Below are 18,735 nucleotides of genomic sequence, written 5' to 3' on the forward strand. Positions count from 1 at the left end.
TTTTATCAACTTCGTTATTTCAATGCATTGAGGTTTAACTGTCTCTCCAAAAACTAGTTGTCTTAGAATCCGGCCCGTGTATACACAATAAATTAAGGGATAACGTAGGAACGAGGACAGTTCGAAGTAAACGCACTGATGCTCCCTCTGGAGGCATTCCGTGTCCCGTCCGTGGCGCATCTGCTGCGCGTAGTCCTCCTTGAAGTTGGAGATCTCCCGATGTAGCTCCTCTTGATGAGCTCTCTGCATTGCGTTGAGAGCTGCAACGGAGAATGTGCGAAAGAAAAAAAACGTCAGTGTTCACTTTGTGGTAAGCACGAGAGAAATGTGTCAGTGTTATGTTGGGGTAAGGGGCACCAGCGGGGTCAAGCTACTCTAGTAATGTTGATCACTCTATAAGAGTGATCACTCTATAACAGTGAGCAACAGCTATACCATTGGCGATCCGGGGTTCTCACCTCGACGCCATGCGGAGATGGGTGGCAAACTGTCAGAAACGATTCGTAAGCCCGAACCATCATCAAGGGGGGGGGCCCACTTGCTGAAAACCTTCACTATTTGAGAAAAACACCGATTTTCATATATTAGGATAATTCATCAAAAGCTAAAGGTTCCGTTTTTGCCGAGCTGTGCCTCGCCCGTCTCAGTGGTAGTTTCGGGATCATACTGGTGCGATGTTTTGCCGCTCGTGAAGGGTTCTCACCTGACGAAAGTTCGACAAAATCCGCATGCGTGTGATATGGAGCCCGATGGTGCACAACGCCAGTGGTGGCAAGGACCGTGTGTCTTTTCAGGGTGCCGCGGAAACCCTTACGATTCGAAGTGGCTTAGGAGATGACACTGATGGCAAACCGTCAGCAAACGGTTCGTAAGCCCGAATCATCATCAAGGCAATGGTTTGAGAGGCTCGTTTCTTTGTTAGACACAACCCAAGGAAGCCAAGAACAATATACGAAATGATAATGTATTCTGTATAATGTGGTGCACTGAGAACGTTCTTAAAATTCACATCATTTAGAGGCTACTTTTGTTTGAACTTAATGTTCCCATAGTGTCATTTCAGTTCCTGCTCAAGACAGTGATGAACTGGGCCAGTAGGTGGCTGTTCATGGTTACTTCTAGCACTGGGTACTAAGAAATGAAGATGAAAATCAGGGACATGTTAATGGCGGATGGTGCACAGCCATCCATCATCAACATGTCCCTGTTTTTTGTCATTGTTTCATAGTACTCAGTGCAAAAAGTAACCATGAACAGTTCCTGCTGGCCAGTTCGGCTGACCTACTACTATGTGGGGACTCACCGGCCAGAGTTGCCTTGGTCTCCTCGGCCAGCGCACGGTCTCGCTCGGCACGCAGCCGCTCGATCTCGGCCTGGTGCCGCTCCTGGAGCTGGGCCACGAGCCGCCCGTGCGAGGCCTCCAGTGCCGCCAAGCCCTTCTCGCAAAGGCGCTGCACGTGCAGACACGTGATGATGAAAGAAAGCAACTGACGTAGGTCTTCAAGTGATCAAGGCCCTCAGTTAAAAAAAAATGATAATACTCCGACAAGTGTGTACTCGTAGCCTCTAATTGAAGAGCTTCAATCTCTTAAAGTATTTGTAATCTATGCAGCAACACTTTAGAACAGCACAGGAACTTCAAGTTAGTTGGGAGACCTGCCTCCTGTGAAGTGCAGCGGCCAAATGTATGACATCAACTTGTGGCAATACCTTGAGCTGTTCCATCTCGGGCCGACAGCGCTGCCGCACGGCCTCAGCGTCAACAACCTCCAATCCCTGGGACAGCTTCTGCTGGTACAGTTCGCGTAGGCTGCCAATTCGCTCCTCCTGCTCCTCCTGGGTGACAGTCCAGAGGTCAAAGTTCAAAGGTTATTCAAAATGAAATGCCTATCAAACACGCAGCACAGATCACTCATAACATAAATCATTGCAGTCGTGAATGTCTGCAGTTTAACAGGTAGCCCAGTATAATCAAAACAAGCCTGTGCATGAACAATACATGTAGACTGAAACAGCCGCATGAATACAAAAATTAAAGCGCATAGCCAGGATGTTTATACACTTTTAAATTTGCAGACATGAAAAGTTTAACTTTTATAAAGTAGTTTTTACAGACAGCATTCACATGAAGCAGCGAAAATAACAGAAACACATTAACTGCAACAATGCAAAGCGTTTACTTTCTGCACACAAACTTAAAGGCCTAGGAGCAACAACGTGCAGGCTTTCAGTGCACAGCACCTAGCACTGGAAGTTTCATCATATAGCGCTTTCGTTGTGAGCAAATGCAGCTATACTGAAGTCACATCCCGAAATAGGTTTCTTGTATCCACTATTCATTATAAACATGTCTGTTGCACTCTAATAACGAAGAGACAATTTTATGTACTTCGTTAGATCCAGTAATCTGCTATATTTGTATTTGTTATACTGTTAAGGTTTGTAAATTCTAAAACTTGCTATTTCAAAATAACAAGGTTGAGACAAATGACAACAGTCTTGAAAGAATACGTTTGTTACTATAAAGCGATTTCGTGTTTCCATTCAATATTTCGTTTGTAGCATCGAAATGTCCAAATTCATTTGCTCACCTGAAGGCGCTGCAGTTGGTTCTTTGCCGCCTTCAGCTCGGCCTCCAACCGCTGGACTTCTCTCTGGTGGTTGGCTTCCTGAAATGTGTACAAGAAACATGGACAGGTGCACATGAGAACACATACAGGCGCACAAACATAAGCACACATGTCGAGGGACATCAATCGGCGCAGTGTATGGAACACGGTAATGACCACAGATACAGCACTACACTAAGTTACGTCTTTTACGCTTTTAGGTTATGACGCGGATTCTCTACAGCTCGCATTTATGTGCGTTTATTACCATTCAACATTTCTTAAACGGCCCCTCCCTATGTGTGGGGATCACTAATTAACGTGGTGGCACACTGATATTCCTCACCATTGTTCTAGGCCTGTTCATGTCCACTGCAGGACGAAGGCCTTTTTCAATCACCTCCAGTTTACCCAACCCTGTGCGAGCCGATTTCATTTTATCCCTGCAAACTTCTTAATTTTGTTACTCCAGCTAACTCCCTGCCTTCCTCGATTGCGTTTCTCATGCATTGGCCCCCATTCTGTTGCTCGTACTGTCCACCGGTTGCCTGTCCTACGCACTTTGTGGCCAGCCCAGGTCCATTTTTCTCACTTGATGTCAACTAGGATATCTGCTATCCTTGCATGCGGTGGCCATTGTGCCTATGAAAAGACTACGCATTACAACTGCATGTAAAGACTGCACGTTAGAAAAACGTTCCGAATTTCAAACGGAAGGCAGCATGCCACTCCTCTTGAGAGGGCGGTGCTTGCAACACCAAGAGTCAAGGTCACGCGTTCAAATGCTGCACACGAAACCAATTCAACAGCATACAATAACAAAGAGCACATGGTGTCACGCCATAGAGCACATTGTATTAGTCGAGATAGCAACAGAAACCCCCATCTTGGTCAGAGAGGCTAGCAGCCAAAGTCAGTGGGATAACCAACCTGACAGCGAATGTGGTCCTGAAACTCCTCTCGTGCTGAGGCCTCGTGCTCGGCGAGCTCACGAGAGTGCTCCTTGGCGAGGCGCCGGAGCTGCTCCTGCTGTGCCGGGCAGCGCTCGCACAGGGTCCCGTCTCGAGCGGCGCGCTCCAGCTCGGTCGCACGCTGCGCCAACGCCTTTGTCTGCTCTCGGAGGCCTCGGCAGGTGGCACAACCAGACTACAGAAAAATAAGAACACATCCTCTTTTTAACACTTTTAGCACCTTTATTTAACTACAGTAGACTGCGAAACGGAACCTGAAGGGACCAGGAAAATGTGTTCCATTTAACAAGAGTTCCAGTTACTGGGAGATGAACAGGGGTGACAAATTCAAGAATGAAAGAAATCGTGTTAAACACAGTTGTTCCGGTTAAGCAGCAATTCTGTTTAAGAGATTTCTGTTTACTGACAGTCTACTGTACCTTAAAGGCCAACGTACAGTCAACCTAAGCACATTGTACAGTAAAACACGGACATAATGAATGTACTTGCATCCTAAATGTAGCTTGACACATTATCACCGCTTTCTGTAGCACTTCCTTTTGTTCAATTCCACTAATTTTTCTCTTACTGTTATTGTGCAGGAGAGTTTGCTTTAGGTGACCCGATATATCCGATTTCCAGAAGTCCTTTACTGTAGCATTCCATGTATGTGTTGGTATACGTCGGGGGTCTCGAGCTCACCTCACCTAGCGAGCTGCAGTCACCATATGTAGTCTCCCGATAGGCCGGTATATGGTGAAGAAGGTTAGAGGGGGGGAAGGGGCGGTTGAACAAAAATGTCAGCTAATGTTGCCATTTGACAGAAGTCCTTCCCTATATCTTACATATCCCCTTGGGCGGCAGTGGCTACGTTTGTGTGCGCAACTTGTTTATGTTAGTTGTGTCAACTTGCGGCCGAAAGAGAGCGAGATACATGGCTCATTAGACGAACTGAACATTCTGCATAGTCAATATGTCTTGACTTGACCTCGGTGCGCTGCGTATGGCTGTTACCGATCAGTTTAGTGAAGGCATTACGATGTTCGACGGGTTGTTGAATGTGCCACATTCCTGAACGAATGCAAAAGTATTACTTTTCTTTTCTCGAAATGAATACAACCAAAAACTAATTGCGCAGACATTTGGAGCCTATGATTTCATGTTTTCTATGTAAAAATTGAACATGACTGACTGCAGAATAGGTATTTAATTTAGAGCTGTGCAAATAGCAAAATTTTGGGTGCGAAGCGAATTCGAATATTGAAGTGTGAGTGCGAATCGAATTGAATATTTTTCAAATATTTCTAGAATATTTTTTTAATACTTCGAAGCGAAATTGCAGAAAAAAAAGGTTAGAGAGGATTCCTAAGCATATTTGTATGAGATAGCAATATGAAAGCGTTTCTTTTCACTACGTTGATGAAGCACTGGCGGGGTGGTGTTTCATAGTTGTCTTATGAAGGAGGCAAGGGAGAGTCCGAATTCTATTTATGTACATGATTTGGTGCAACCAAAGTGTTGCCGACAACACTTTACACGTGATAGGCAAAGATGCCATTTCCTCAGCCTCTCCTCCTCTTTCAACTTCTGTGGAAGCGCAACTGATGTGGCGGACAAGGGTGTGCTCCCTTCAAGTCCAGAGTTCCAAATCTGTCTCGTAGACGTCAATATATAAGAACATCAGAAATTTTGGATGCTAAAAAGCTTCGGCGTCCGATTTTTCGGACTTCCTGCCCAAATTTCAGGCCCAAAGTAGCATTAATTGAGCCCCCAATTCTGCCACGTCTTTCATCTCCATGTTGGAACCAGCGTTTTCTTGCGTTAATACACTTGTGAGCGTAGCGGAGCTTGAAAGGCAGCTTTGCCGCAATGTGTGGTTGTGATGAGGTGAAGCATATTGAAAATCTAGGGATCACTTTCAATCGGACGTTGACTGTGCCTTGGCAAAGTTCGACCGTAACGGAGCTTGAAAGGCAGCTTTGCCGCAATACGTGGGTGTGATGAGGTGAAGCATATTGAAAATCTAGGGACCACTTTCATTCGGACGTTGACTGTGTCGGCAAAATTCGACCGTAACGGAGCCTGAAAGGCAGCTTTGCCGCAATACGAGAGTGTATTGAGGTGAAGCATATTGAAAATCTGAAGGGGTCACTTTCAATCGGAGTTGACTGTATTTGTTTTTGGGAAGTTCGAATAGTTCGAATAGTAAAATTCCAGTGCGAATCGAATCGAATAGCAAACACTATTAGAAAAATATTCGAATTTTCGAATATTCGCACACCCCTAATTTAATTATATGCTAATTAAAATTATACACTGAAACTCACACAAAACAACACATTAGTTCATTTTCTTTCTTGGAATGTAATATTGAGTGCCTTGGAATTAGTCTCAAAGACCTCAACACATTCGTAGACAGTGCACCATAATTCGCACATGAAGAGAATATGGGTCATTTCTGAAAAGGATTTGACGTCAAGTTTTGAGAAACATATCGAGGAGTACTGAAATCTGGAAATCTCGACGTCGATTCTGATATATATAGTTTTTGTTTCACGGTTATGCTTTAACACATGATGACCGAATGGGGTGCCCCATGAAAAAAATGCTTGAGGCCAGCCACATCTGTGTAGGTCATGAACATATTCATTATGAAAAAAAAATATGTGGGATGAAGGCAGTCATGTGTGGGCCGGGCTGCTAACGAAAGGTGCAGCCTGCGGGCTGTGTGTTTGAGACCCCTGGTATACATATTTACATATCTTTTTCTCCAGCAATAAATTGGCAGTTGCAGTACGGCACTAGTGCTTGTCTTTTATGTGCGTCGTCCGTGTTTTTGATGTGTTCTGCCATGTTCCATGATCACCCGTCACTCACAGCCAGCTGATTTCATTTATAATGTGGGTTGACCATTGCTCCGACCACTGACGAAGAGCAGAAAGTGTGAAAATGTGTTAGCACTGGAAAAGACAACACTGCGACATAGCTGCACAAATGATTCGGTATCCTGAAGTTTCATCTCTATTGCAACACAACACCTTGAGCTTCATCGATGCCGCTCATCTTGAACGGCTCGAGCCGCGGTCAGGAAAGAGAATGTGTTTCTGTCAGAGGCAGAAGTAGTCGTCACACCACACACAGTTCACGTCGATAAATGTGAAGATGGCAACGTGTTGGCCACGTTTCCGTTGTTATTAAACATCCAGACTTGCCTTTTGCAACAAACTTCTGCAACACATCTGTTACTCGCAAATTTTGTCATCCAGACGAGAAAAGAAGAATGTGAAGAATCCATTCATCTTCAGCTCAAATAACTCAATAAAGTTATTTGATCTTGATGCAAAATTAATAATTACGCACGGTAGGCCATGACTGTTGCCTATACTTTGAAGTGTTTCACAGTGTCACATGGAATGGCATCCTTGACACATTACGTTGTGCTGCATGTAAATTTGCTTGGAAATATAAAGAAATATGTAAGTTAACAAGTAAATAAACTAAAATGACAGTTCACAAGTATGTTATTTGCACATATGCCTTCCACACTATATACCAACCTTGAGAAGCCGTTCACAGTCCCGCTGCGTAGCATCCAGGCGGTCTTGAAGTGCGAGCACCCGCTGCCTGTGGCCCTCCCGCTCCTCGCGCAGTCTCACACTAAGTCGCTCCAGCGCATCCGTGACGTCCGTGGTCGAGTTCACACAGGCCACACCTGCGCCCAGCCCATCTCCGCGCGGGTCCTCCTCAGTGAGACATTGTGTCAGCCAGTTCCGCAGCAGAGATGGCGCACCTTCCGCCACGGCTGCTGCCCTGTCGCAGAGCTCTTGCACCGTCTTCTCTGCTTCCGCATCATCCGCGGACGGCAAAGCCGCTGCTGCCGCCTGCTCGTCTCGATGCAGTGCCCTTGTGCACTGCCGCACCACCTCTTCGACGTGAGACACGTATGCCCTCAGGACGGCCGAAACGCAGTTGGCGGTGGCGAGGTCGCGGACTACGGGAACAAGCTCTCTGTCGAGGACGTCGCGCGGAAGGTTCGCGGAGCAGTAACTCTCCAGCTCGGCCAGGCACGAAGCTCGCAGTTCTCCGCGCACCTTCAGGAATTCCTGCCTCATCGCGCCCTCGAGCTGCCGCAATAGCGACGGCGCGTCTGCCGACGACGTTGAAATGGTCCCTGAGTACAAGCAGAGGCTCTGGCAGAGAGTGTCGCTGACGTGGGCCCTTGCCGCCGACAGCGCCTCCATGACTGCACCCAGGACGGCTTCTTGCTCCGCCACGTTCTGGAGCGCATCCGGCTCCAGGTCTGATGTCGGGTGGATGTCGAGGCACTCTGAGAGCCTCTGGACTACCAGGATCCGGCGGCTCTTGTTGAAGCGCTCCGCCGCGCTTCCCAGCGACTTGAGGCGCGACGACAGCTCCTCGACCTCGGCGATGATGGCGTCACCACCGGAATGCGAGCCCTCCAGTTCCGCAAGCTGGCAGTGACCCGAGGCCTCTCCCAAAGGGTCCCACGACTTATTACTTCCAGAAGTGACTAGCCTGAGGTCGTGTGAGCACGCCGCTTGGTCGAACCTCTCCTCCAGGGAGAAGAGGATGAGGGACGTCTCTCTGAGGTGTGTGGCCAAGTTGCCGAAGAAGTGAATCTGAAAGCCCGCCGCTGCCGTCAGCTTCGAGCCGACATCCTTCAGGAGCAGCAGGTTCCTTGCCAAGCGGTCCTTGTTGCCGTCTTCCGACGTCGTGTCCCTGATACCAATGCGATCTACAAGATGTTTGGGAAAAGAACCCATCACGCCCGATTCACGGAGTGAGGTAAGCGCTTCGTGTAACCATTCCAAGAGCGAATCGAGCCTTGCATCTAACGAATCTAGACATTCCCGGTAGCTTGCCGGAGGTGATTCGCCACCGTGTTCCGGAAGCCGCAGGTCGGTCACGCTTGTTGCCAGAGACAAGCTACTCCATCCGTCGCCGGCCCCACCTCCGTCGAGAGCCTCCGTCTGGAGGCAAATCCGAGGCCGTGCCAGGGTCTTCGGCTGATCCAACGCCGACTGAAGCCTCTGATCCATGAGCTGGACGCGGAGCAGCAGGCTCTGTTGGTCACCAGAGAGGCTGTCCAGGGACGACCTTCGGCCCGTCGGCGTGTCGGCATTGAGGTCATCCGGAGCAGAGGCGTCGGACGCGGCCTCGTTGACGGGACCCTGGAACGCCTCCTCAAGAAGAGCGAGCTTGTGCTCCAAGTGCGTCAGCTTCACCTCGAGCTCTTTCGAAGGACTCGCCGCAGCCGCCGCGGCGGCAGCGGCAGCTTCCTTGCCCTTGAGCGAGAGTCGACGCTTCTCCTGTTTGGAGTCGGCACGTGCCAGTCGCTGTCGAAGCTGGCGCTGAGCTTTCTCCGACAGGGCGAGCTTCGCTGTGAGGTCGTCAATGCGAGCTGTCATCAGAGCCAGCTGCGAAGCGTGGAGCTCCTCGGTGTTCTTGGCGTCCCGCTTGAGCGCGAGGCAGCGGAGCTCGAGGTCGTCAAATGCGTCCTGTGACCTCTTCAGCTCGCGTCGAAGCACCCACGCCTCTTCCGCGGCGCGTGCCAGCTTCCCCTCCACTTCCAGGGTGGCCGAGTTCCGCAGAGCACGTGTCGTCGCCTCGACCCGTCGGCTGTTCTCGGAGATCAGGCTCTCGAGCTCTCCCCAGATGTTCCGCAGGCTCTCGCCTCCGGTCGCCCCTTCTTCTGCGGTCTTCCGCAGCTGCTCTTTCAGCCGGCTCAACTTCTCGATGCTGACAGTGAGGAACGTCTCGAGGTTTTCCAGAGAGCGCGTCAGGACTTCGTCGTTCGGCAGGCCTCTCAGAAGAAAGCTCGCCGCACCGTGTGGCGCGCTCCTCAGCTGTCCGAGTTCACGGTCGCGTGCCCTCAGTTGGTCTTCCAGCTCGGAACACCGCGACTCCAGCTTCTTCGTCCGCAACTCCCGCAACGATGAGGACCGGCGAGAAGTTCGTGCCACTGGAGGCCTTCGCGCAGAAGCCGGCGTAGCATCCGTCAAAGTAACACTCGTGGAGGTAGTTGCGTCAGTTTTTGATGGTGTTGCGGAACGGCCTGTGTCAAGGGGAGGCTTCGAATCCACAACATCTATGCCCTGAACAAAAGAAAAATATAAACAGGCACAGAGTTGGTAAGAACTCCAACACAACTTCGCGAGACATTCACAAGCATCATTCGCAGTAGTTGGCCCAACCATTTTTCGCAGGTTTTAGTCACTGTAGAGGTGACTAAGGGTTTTAGCTTGTCTAAACACTTCTTACTGTTTGCAGATTACTGCAGCCATGGAGTCAGCTGTAGCAAAGTTAAATTACTGCAGCTATGGACTTCGTTGTGGCTGCAGCAAAGCTGCTACAGTCGAACCCACTTATAACGATCCCACGTATAACGATCTATCGGTTATAACGACCATATTTGGGTGCACTTACCATTTTCCTATGCTAACCATTGAAGCCGCGTGCAGATAAAGCGAACATTTTTCAAAGCCTCCTACTTTTACAACGAACACTTCAGACACGGTCGCGGTAAAAATACGGCGCATACGAAGCGAAAAAAAGTTAAAACATGCCTTCTAAAGCGTGACAGGGGCGCGCGCTCGCGCGTGCTTCGCTCCAGTTTACTCGCGGCTGAGATACCCAGATCGGCGAGCACTGCACAGAGATTTCGGACGCTGCGAGCGACGTCGCTCACTTTCCAGGCGTTTCTTCAGTGGTAGAATGGCAGTGAGGAAAAAAAATAGTAGGCAGCATGAAGCCTTGCGGTCAGCTTTCGCACAGTAACCTTTCCTGACGCCGTTCTCTGCAGCTACGCCCGCCTACGATGAACCAAACAATGCCTTGGAACGCTAGAAGGCATAACCGCGATAACTTTCCATCGCAAAAAGGTTCACTGCGTCCCTAAACTCGTCGACGCCACAATGTGCCGCGAAAAGTCGTCCGTCTTTTCGGTAACGGCAGAGACGGGTCGATCGGTGATTACGACTTCCGCGCGACTGCGGCAATGCCTTCGCGGATAAGCATCAGACAAGAGCGAAGGCGAGGTGGCGGCCGTCGATGAACGTGTCATTATGCCTTATAGCCGACAACCTTATCACAGTCATCTGTAGATATATCTGCTCGGCTGCGCGTGTGGCGTACGCCGTACACTGCGGATTGACGGCGATACGAGCGCGCCATGCTTAGCCATGCTGCCGTTCGCAAGTTCGCCGCCACCGCGTCGTGCGAGACCGCTTTAAAGTGCGCGTCGCTTTGTAGAAACGAAAGTAGCTCGCTGTTGTTGAGCGGCGCCGCGGGCACCGAGAAACGTCGATGCACTGACAGCGAGCGTATACTGCGTGTTTGACTAGTAGGTGACAACTGAAGTGCGCCGCGCATCGTCGTGCAGGGCCGCGAGAGCATCGCGGAGACGTAGAGTGCGCGTTGCTTGCAAAATGCGTTTTCGCCGCGTTGAACGAAGAGGCTGCAGTCGCCGCACCAGTGCACGGTCCGGAGTGAAGCAAGCACGAAGAACGTACAAACGCGCGCATACGGCATACAGCAAGCGGCCCGGCAGTGACTGCGCGACCCGAGTAGGCGACGCGCTGCACGCAACTAGCCAGGGATGATCGGCTCCACGTCGCGGTACCGCGCTTCGGTGAAACAGTGTCAGCTCATTGCAAAGGCGGTTAATTCTCTCGTGAGCACGCAGCGGGCGTCGCTTCACGACGCGAAAAGGCTTAGCTTGTCACCGAAGGGGTGGTTAGCACTTTAATAAAAGTGCACAAAGAAAAAAAAACGGCTTGGCCGCTAAGCGCACGTTTTTAAGGCCGAGTCCATATACAACGAACTACTGATACAACGACCATTTTTCGCGACACTTTCGAATTCGTTATAAACGGGTTCGACTGTAGTTACATCTTGTGATGATATGCTCAACTAAAATATATGTGTCAGTCATTTCATGGTGACACATGTACTTGTATGTTTCTTCCAGTGATAGCTCACTGCTATGATTGTACTGCAAGCGTTCTCTGCTTTGCTGAGCATAACTTCATGAATTCTCTCTCATTTACGCTTCGAGTTTCCCAATTCTTCACCGTCCCGACAATAAGACAATATGTGACAACATGCGGCAATATGTAATAAAAAGAAATCCTAAGAGGACTGTGTGTACACAATTATGTTACCACATATGCCTACACTAGCAATTCATATGCAGAATATGGTGTGCAACTACGGCCTTTGCCTCTTGTAGCTCTGTATTTCGCAAACAATAATATGTTCACGGACAAGTTTAACACCCTTAATTCAATGTGCCACTAACCACAGTGGGGTCCCAGCTGCTCGAACGGTCGCTGTGAGCCGTCTCTTCCGGTTCCTGCGATAAACCGGCTCCGGCTGGCTCACCTCCCTGAGTCGGCTGCGGCGACCGGAGCCGCCGACTCTGCCGAGACCGTGAGTTTGACCGGGATCGGGCTCGCTCTTTCACCCTGCATGTCATGGGCACGTACAGCACACACATCAGAGTTGAAGAAATGCTACCAACACACCAGCTTCCACAATATGCAAAAGCGCTGGTAGCAATGCATGGCATGCTAGAAAGCAGTGCTGCACATTTCTAAGTTTCTCGTATGTTATCCTATTACGTATGGTTTATGTTGCAGCACGAAAAAAACACAGAGGTGTTGACAGAAAAAGATAGAGTTTGACCTTTTGCCATGCCCATACTTTTTCTGTTAGCATCTGTGTATTTTTTTGTGCTATGGTGTACAGGGCCATACTAAGTAGACCAATGGTCTTTCCTTTCTAGCCAATCAACCCATTTTTTTACTATGCACCTAACCACAACTGTGTTTGGTATGTCCTTCTGTTTTTGTGTTCTTCCCATTATGCCAATGATGATGGTCATCATTATCAAGTTGCTGTCTTCATGTTCCTGTCAGGCCACACTGCCCGTTTCTTCACTGAGCACTATGTCGCCTCACTTCAAGGTTACAGTACTATGGTACTGTATTCAAAGACATGCAGGAAATTGCAGAGGCCAGCATGTTCAAGAGTCATCAGATAGAAGTGATTAGCGTTCAGAGATTACTTGTGCGACTCTGTCTATTGGTCTCAATTTTACCATCACCAAACGTCTTGCAAAAGAACTTTGCCCACTGACCAAAGTGAAGTTTTTAACTTGTGTGTATGGGGCAAAGTGATTGAAGGGGACGCTTTAACCACTATGCCATCAGGACGCTTTGATACTTGGGAACTTGTGTCCGGTTTTGCATGCAAGAGAGACTAGGGGTTTTGATTGCTTATCTGTATCTTGAAGGACAGAACGGCAATAATATACAGAGTGTGACAGTGTTTTGCACTTGGTGTTGCTGTGTGCTACGTTTTAGTCTGTGTAAATGTCGTTCGTAGGTGCCTTAATTGAAGTTCGTATATTTCAGAATGAGTACAACAACATATAACAACCGATAACCTGCTTCTGTGAGGCAACACAGTCATTCCTTGGAGCTAGCCATTCGATGGCAACCACAACACTGTCATATCACTCAGTCCACACTCCTCACATGCACTTCTCAACTCGCCGCCCATCCATCACTTTGCATGCAAACCGTACCTCGATATAGCCGTGCGGTTGAGCGGCGGGGACGGTGGAAGTGTCCGCGATGGATCCTCCACGACGTCTTCTTCGTCCTCGTCGACGATGGAGAAATACTCCGAGTGGTCGTCGCTCGACGACGTCTCGTGAGGAGGCCGCCCTTCCAAGGCGGCGAGGGTGGGTGGCGCCGGCGAAGACGACACCACCTGAGCCACCGCTGTCGGTGTTGCCACTGTCGACGTCCCCAGAGCAGGCACCGACGTGTCTTTAGAAAGGATGCTCATGCTGCTTCGGTTTCTCACCGCCTGACGAATCGCCTGTACCCAGTTGGTGCGAATGCCAGCAGTAACGGCACAGAGAATGACCTCCTCTGCTTCCCACAGCTTTTCAATGCAACGAAAGAAGAAAAAAGAAAAACAGACATCATGAAAGACTTGTTTCCTGCTAGTTTGGTCCAGAGATCTTACAAGTTTTCTAACGGAATGACGCAAAGTACGCAGTGCAATCATTCGATGTCAGTTCAAATGTCTAAACCCGTTAGGAGTGGTCAAATTTCATGGCTCTACAGGGACATGTGTCGGTGAGATGAAAGAACTTGAGTTAAACAGATTTCACTGGCCTTTGCATGCTCGCAGCGTCGCCAGGTATCAGTGATTGGACAGTACTTATGGTAAAAGCCAATTACAATGAAACTTCACTTTGGCTAAGACCATTATTAGCAGCCTCACCGACATAGCCCACTTAACTGCTCTTCCATGCTACGCATGCTACAAAGAGCCTCGATGCCAAAACTCAACAGTCATCAAAAAACAGTCACCACTTGAGTAAAGGTACATCCTTGGCCCTTGGGCAAGTGCTCCCCGCACATTTCACGCAACAAAAGCATTGCCGAAATTTTTTAGAGACACCGGTCTTACTGAAATACTTTAGCTTCAGTTTTGTGGTGTGTAATGCATCTGTAATGCACTGTGTACAGTGCTCACGGATTGAAATGCAATATGAAAATTTTTAGTATAACAACTGGAACTGCTCCAGATAACTGAGTCATGTCGCTACGAATCTGGCTGCTAAAGGTGATGTTGGCTGTGACATAGCTGTTGAAGACAAAGTTACGTCGATATGACACGAACTAATGACTGAGAAAATACAGTTGAACCCACTTATAACAGTACTCAAGTGCCATGAAAATTCCATTGTTATTGCTACAAAACGGGTTGCCCGAAAAAAAGTAAAACAGGGGGACGGCAGGCTGTTGTGAGAAAACTGCAATATCAGATGCGATATGCCAACAGACATCAGTGATAAGGATGACAAAACTGCCGATTTTTCGGACATACTTGAAAATTCGGACACTTTCATGGGACTGCCACAGGCACCATAGAGCCAATGTATGACAATGTCTAAAGTTTCGGACGCTGAAACTCTTCGAAGTCTCAACTTTTCAGTCAAATTGCATGTCCGAAACTGCATTAACAGAAGCCACCGCCACTCCCATGCCGTAGCAGATTTCAAAAGCCAGCTTTGCCGCAGTGCCATAATGCTATGCGGTGAAGCATACCGTAAATCTGAAGGGGGCACGTATATGCCTGACAATACCAAGAAGGCACAAAACATGTCGTATTGTACGAGCACGCAGTAGAGATTGGGGTTGTGGATGGGGGTTCAGCAGCTTGAATTTCTTGTTTTCTTCTTTCTTTTCAGAGATTTCACATTCCACTACCTTTCGGCACAGATACCCAGGAGCCAGAATTCATTGTCACAACCGTTAATGCAGCATGTTGTAAGTGCGCTATTTCAAGACCGGCAGGGACGGTTATCAACACTCGACGCTGTCGGTCAAACCGAATACATCAAAACAAGACAAGAAGTGGGCGTGGCAATAGCATACAAAAGTTCACGGTGCAGCAGTTTCTCATTATTATAAACAATGTATTGTTAAAATTGGTATCGTTATGAGTGGGTTCGCCTGTATAAGTACGTATGTGCATTACTCAGCCCTAAGTTGTCACTTTTCAATCTATTAACGCTGTACATCGCTTCATTCTTCGCCAAACTATCTTGCTGCCTAGCAAACATCTCTAGTACTCATTCACAAACCTATCTCCCTCTCTCACCAATTATCAAACCACTGTCTTGCAAGAACTGTTGTAGTGCTCACCACAATGACAAAGGCGTAGTTGCGGTCCAGGTCAACCTCCTTGACCTCTTGCACCAAGCGCAGGTCGAGGGTGGCACTGGGGTCACCAGAGTCCTCCGCGGATGGGTCGTTGAAATGCGTCAAGGAGGTGTTTCGGAGAACAAACCAGTGCTTCGACCATTCGCCATCCGAGCCAAGCCGCATCAACCAGCCTTTCTTGACAAACAGATCCTGCGTGGGGCATCAGTGGCGTGTGGTTAGAAAGATACGCACGACACCAAAAATTGTACACTGTGAAGATGTCACGTGAAAAATTGCAAAACAGAAGATCCCACACAACAGCTCCATTTATAGTGTGTGTTTGATGCGAAGAAAACAGTGATGACGCAATGTGAAGAAATCTACAAAATGCATCGATTTTAATACAACACATAATCAAACACTGGGATGATATTTTTAAAAAATATGATCCAAGTGTTTTACAAGTCAAAACTATGACATTACCATGAAACATGCCATAGTGTGGATTTGGAATTAATTTTAAACAACGGTGGTCGTTCCCTCAGGGGACGACTGCGACTGTAGCTCAATTGGTAAGAGCATCGGGCGCGTAATCCGCAGGTTCGGTCCCTGCCATCGACCATTTGTCTTTTCGTTCACTTTAGTTACTTCACATCTATATCACAATTGTTACAATACACTTAAAACAGTACAATTAACGTCCCTTACACCTTCCTTGGCTTTGTTAACTGCTGGTTTTCGTTAAGGTTGTGTGAAATACAAAAAGACGTGTAACCACCAAAAAAGGGTGTCGCTCACATTGCGAATGACGCCCTTTTCTGTACTGTCTTGAGTCCTTCCTTGGTGGTTGCGAGTCTTTTTGTATTTCAGAAAGCTGTGTAACTCGAGACTGAAAAGTAGCGTAATATGCAGGTACAGTATCCAAGCAAAATTAAAGGAGCAGGCGCTCAGAGCAAACAAGGCTGCCCGTGACCTAGATGAAATACAAGCTACCAGGTTCATCCCACGTACCTCGGGCAAGCTGTCACCCATGAGCTGGCCGATCCCGCCGTCGCACGCCGGTGCATCCAAGGTGCCACTTCCCTGACCACAGCCGTCTGGAACACCTCGCGACTGCACAAGCATGTGACATTGCTGTTAGATATCTATCCCATGCCTGAGTCAGCCAGTTTATTGGCAAGGCCTTTAACAGCAAACAAAATCGTAACCGAATCATAGGGATCAACCTCCCATAGCGACATTTGAAATATACGAGACGTTCCTTAGCGGGACAATCCAGGATGACTTGATACACCCAGCATTTTAATGCAATAGCACTTGAAGTTTCACAGTGTAAAAAAAAGCGTAAGAGGCCTACTGCATTTATTAGCTGTGAAGAAGAAGACGCGTCGCCGGTCAGCAGTATCGCCAACGCTCGCCTCGCGCTGCTGGTCGCTGGCATCTTTCTGGACGGTGCTCTGCCCCGACTCGCCGTGTTTGTTCAGAGCGTCACCACAGGAACGCACCGCCAATAAACCTCTTCTCAATTGGTGGAGGGTGCTGAGGGTCCCCGTCAACTGAACCTGGAGCTGCGAAGCAGAACACTTCCGCCCGTCATGACAACCAACGTCGACCAACCGGCCCCGTCCGCCCAGTCCGGCAGCGGCACCGGAGTTCCTCGGCTGAGGGACCCCAAGGTTTTCAGCGGTGCCGGTGAGACCGACGTAGAAGACTGGTTCACAAACTACGAACTGGTGAGCGCGCACAACAAGTGGGATGACGCCGACAAGTTGACCCACGTCGTGTTTTATCTCACTGACGTTGCCGAAATGTGGTATCACAACCACAAAAGGGACATCCCGACATGGTCAGTATTCAAGACGTCTTTCGCTGAAGTGTTTGGCCGACCCGCTGTCCGTAAATTCCGCGCCGAACAACGCTTGCGCACACGAGCACAGAAGCCGTCCGAAACATTCATAAGTTACATTGAAGACATCATCGATCTTTGTAACCGTGTCAACGCCGCCATGCCTGAGTCGGACAAGATTCAGCACATCCTCAAAGGGATCGACGATGGCGCATTTCAGATGCTCCTGGCCAGGAATCCTCGCACAGTTTCGGAAGTCGTCACTTTATGTCAAAGTTATGACGAGTTGAGGAAGCAGCGCGCCCTGACTCGGCCATTTTCATCGCACGCCGACTCGCTCTCGAGTCTTGGTACTGTTCCCGAGCACTCGCCGACGCTTCAGGAGATCAAGGACTTCGTGCGCGAAGAAGTTGCTCGTCAACTCTCCTTGGTCCCCTTCACACAGGAGCCGCCCTCTCGTCTGCCGCCAACGCTCCGCACTGTTATTGCCGAAGAGGTCGCTCAAGCCGTTCCCGTCGCTCACCATCAGCAGTCCGTGGCCGCGCCTCTTACATATGCGCCGGTTATGCAGCCCGTAGCCTCACCTATTACGTATGCCCAGGTGGTGCGTAGGCCTCCCCAGCAGCCTTACCCACCTATGCAGCAATATGCCTACCGATCTGCACCTCTTCCTACATCTTGGACCGAGCCGCGAGTCAGCACTTCTTGGAGGACTCCTGACAATCGCCCCATTTGCTACGCCTGCGGTACTCCAGGGCACGTTGCTCGATATTGTCGCCGTCGCTTTCAAACACCCAGCGACGCTACCCGGCCGTTCCAATACGGCGCTCATCCCATGCGGCCATCTCCTACCGGACCCTCACCATCGGATGCTTACACTGACCACCCTGACTTTCCGTCGCGCCGCTCACCATCTCCTCGACGGCGATCGCTCTCCCCAATGCGTCGCCGACCCGGACCCTCGAACCAGGAAAACTAAACGCCGCAGTTCAAGAGGCAAGAACTGCGCCATCTTCGAACTGCCCAATCCCTCGCACTTCCCCTGCTAACGTAGTCGCCGTATCTGTCGATGGTTTTCCTTCATTTGCCCTTGTAGACACCGGCGCAGCCGTTTCTGTTATAGCCGCCAAGATCTGCCGTTCACTACGCAAAGTGACCACGCCGCTCTCTGGACTGTCGCTACGCACGGCCAGCGCACAGCACATCACACCTCTCGCATCCTGTACTGCCCGCGTATTCATACAAGGCACTATGTACGTCGTGGAGGTTATTGTTCTTTCTGCCTGCTCGCATGACGTCATCCTCGGGTGGGATTTTCTATCACGTCACAATGCCGTCATCGACTGCGCATGCGCTGAAGTTGAATTTTCGCCGCTGTGTGCAGAGCCATTCCACGACGCTCTTGTTCAGCTGCCTAAACTCGTCGTGCACGAGGACACCGACATTCCGCCTGCCTCTCTTGCCGTTGTCCCTGTCTTTTGCGGTGGCCTCAACGATGCTACGGTCTTGTTCACACCTTCCGACACCTTCATGAGTCGCAGAGCCGTCCCACTGCCTTTTGCTGCTCTTGACATCGCTGC

At 49.4% G+C, this 18,735-nt stretch overlaps 1 protein-coding gene across 2 annotated transcripts in view; it reads right to left on the reverse strand.

Annotated features, from left to right (window-relative positions):
• LOC119400202 (uncharacterized) overlaps nt 1-18,735 on the reverse strand; it is a 366,922-nt gene that overhangs the window by 275,697 nt on the left and 72,490 nt on the right. For both annotated transcript variants that reach the window (XR_007416976.1, XM_037667205.2), the window contains exons 10-19: nt 16,321-16,422; nt 15,310-15,519; nt 13,170-13,534; nt 11,880-12,045; nt 7,117-9,675; nt 3,540-3,755; nt 2,592-2,669; nt 1,711-1,836; nt 1,304-1,451; nt 137-260 (exon numbers count right to left, since the gene is read on the reverse strand). Coding sequence is in view for 1 of the 2 variants with exons in the window: in XM_037667205.2 (XP_037523133.1) it covers nt 137-260; nt 1,304-1,451; nt 1,711-1,836; nt 2,592-2,669; nt 3,540-3,755; nt 7,117-9,675; nt 11,880-12,045; nt 13,170-13,534; nt 15,310-15,519; nt 16,321-16,422 (4,094 nt within the window). In the remaining variant the exon portion in view is untranslated. The remainder of the gene's footprint in view (nt 1-136; nt 261-1,303; nt 1,452-1,710; nt 1,837-2,591; nt 2,670-3,539; nt 3,756-7,116; nt 9,676-11,879; nt 12,046-13,169; nt 13,535-15,309; nt 15,520-16,320; nt 16,423-18,735) is intronic.

This window comes from Rhipicephalus sanguineus, chromosome 7 (assembly GCF_013339695.2).
Source record: "Rhipicephalus sanguineus isolate Rsan-2018 chromosome 7, BIME_Rsan_1.4, whole genome shotgun sequence".
Classification (NCBI taxonomy): domain Eukaryota; kingdom Metazoa; phylum Arthropoda; class Arachnida; order Ixodida; family Ixodidae; genus Rhipicephalus; species Rhipicephalus sanguineus.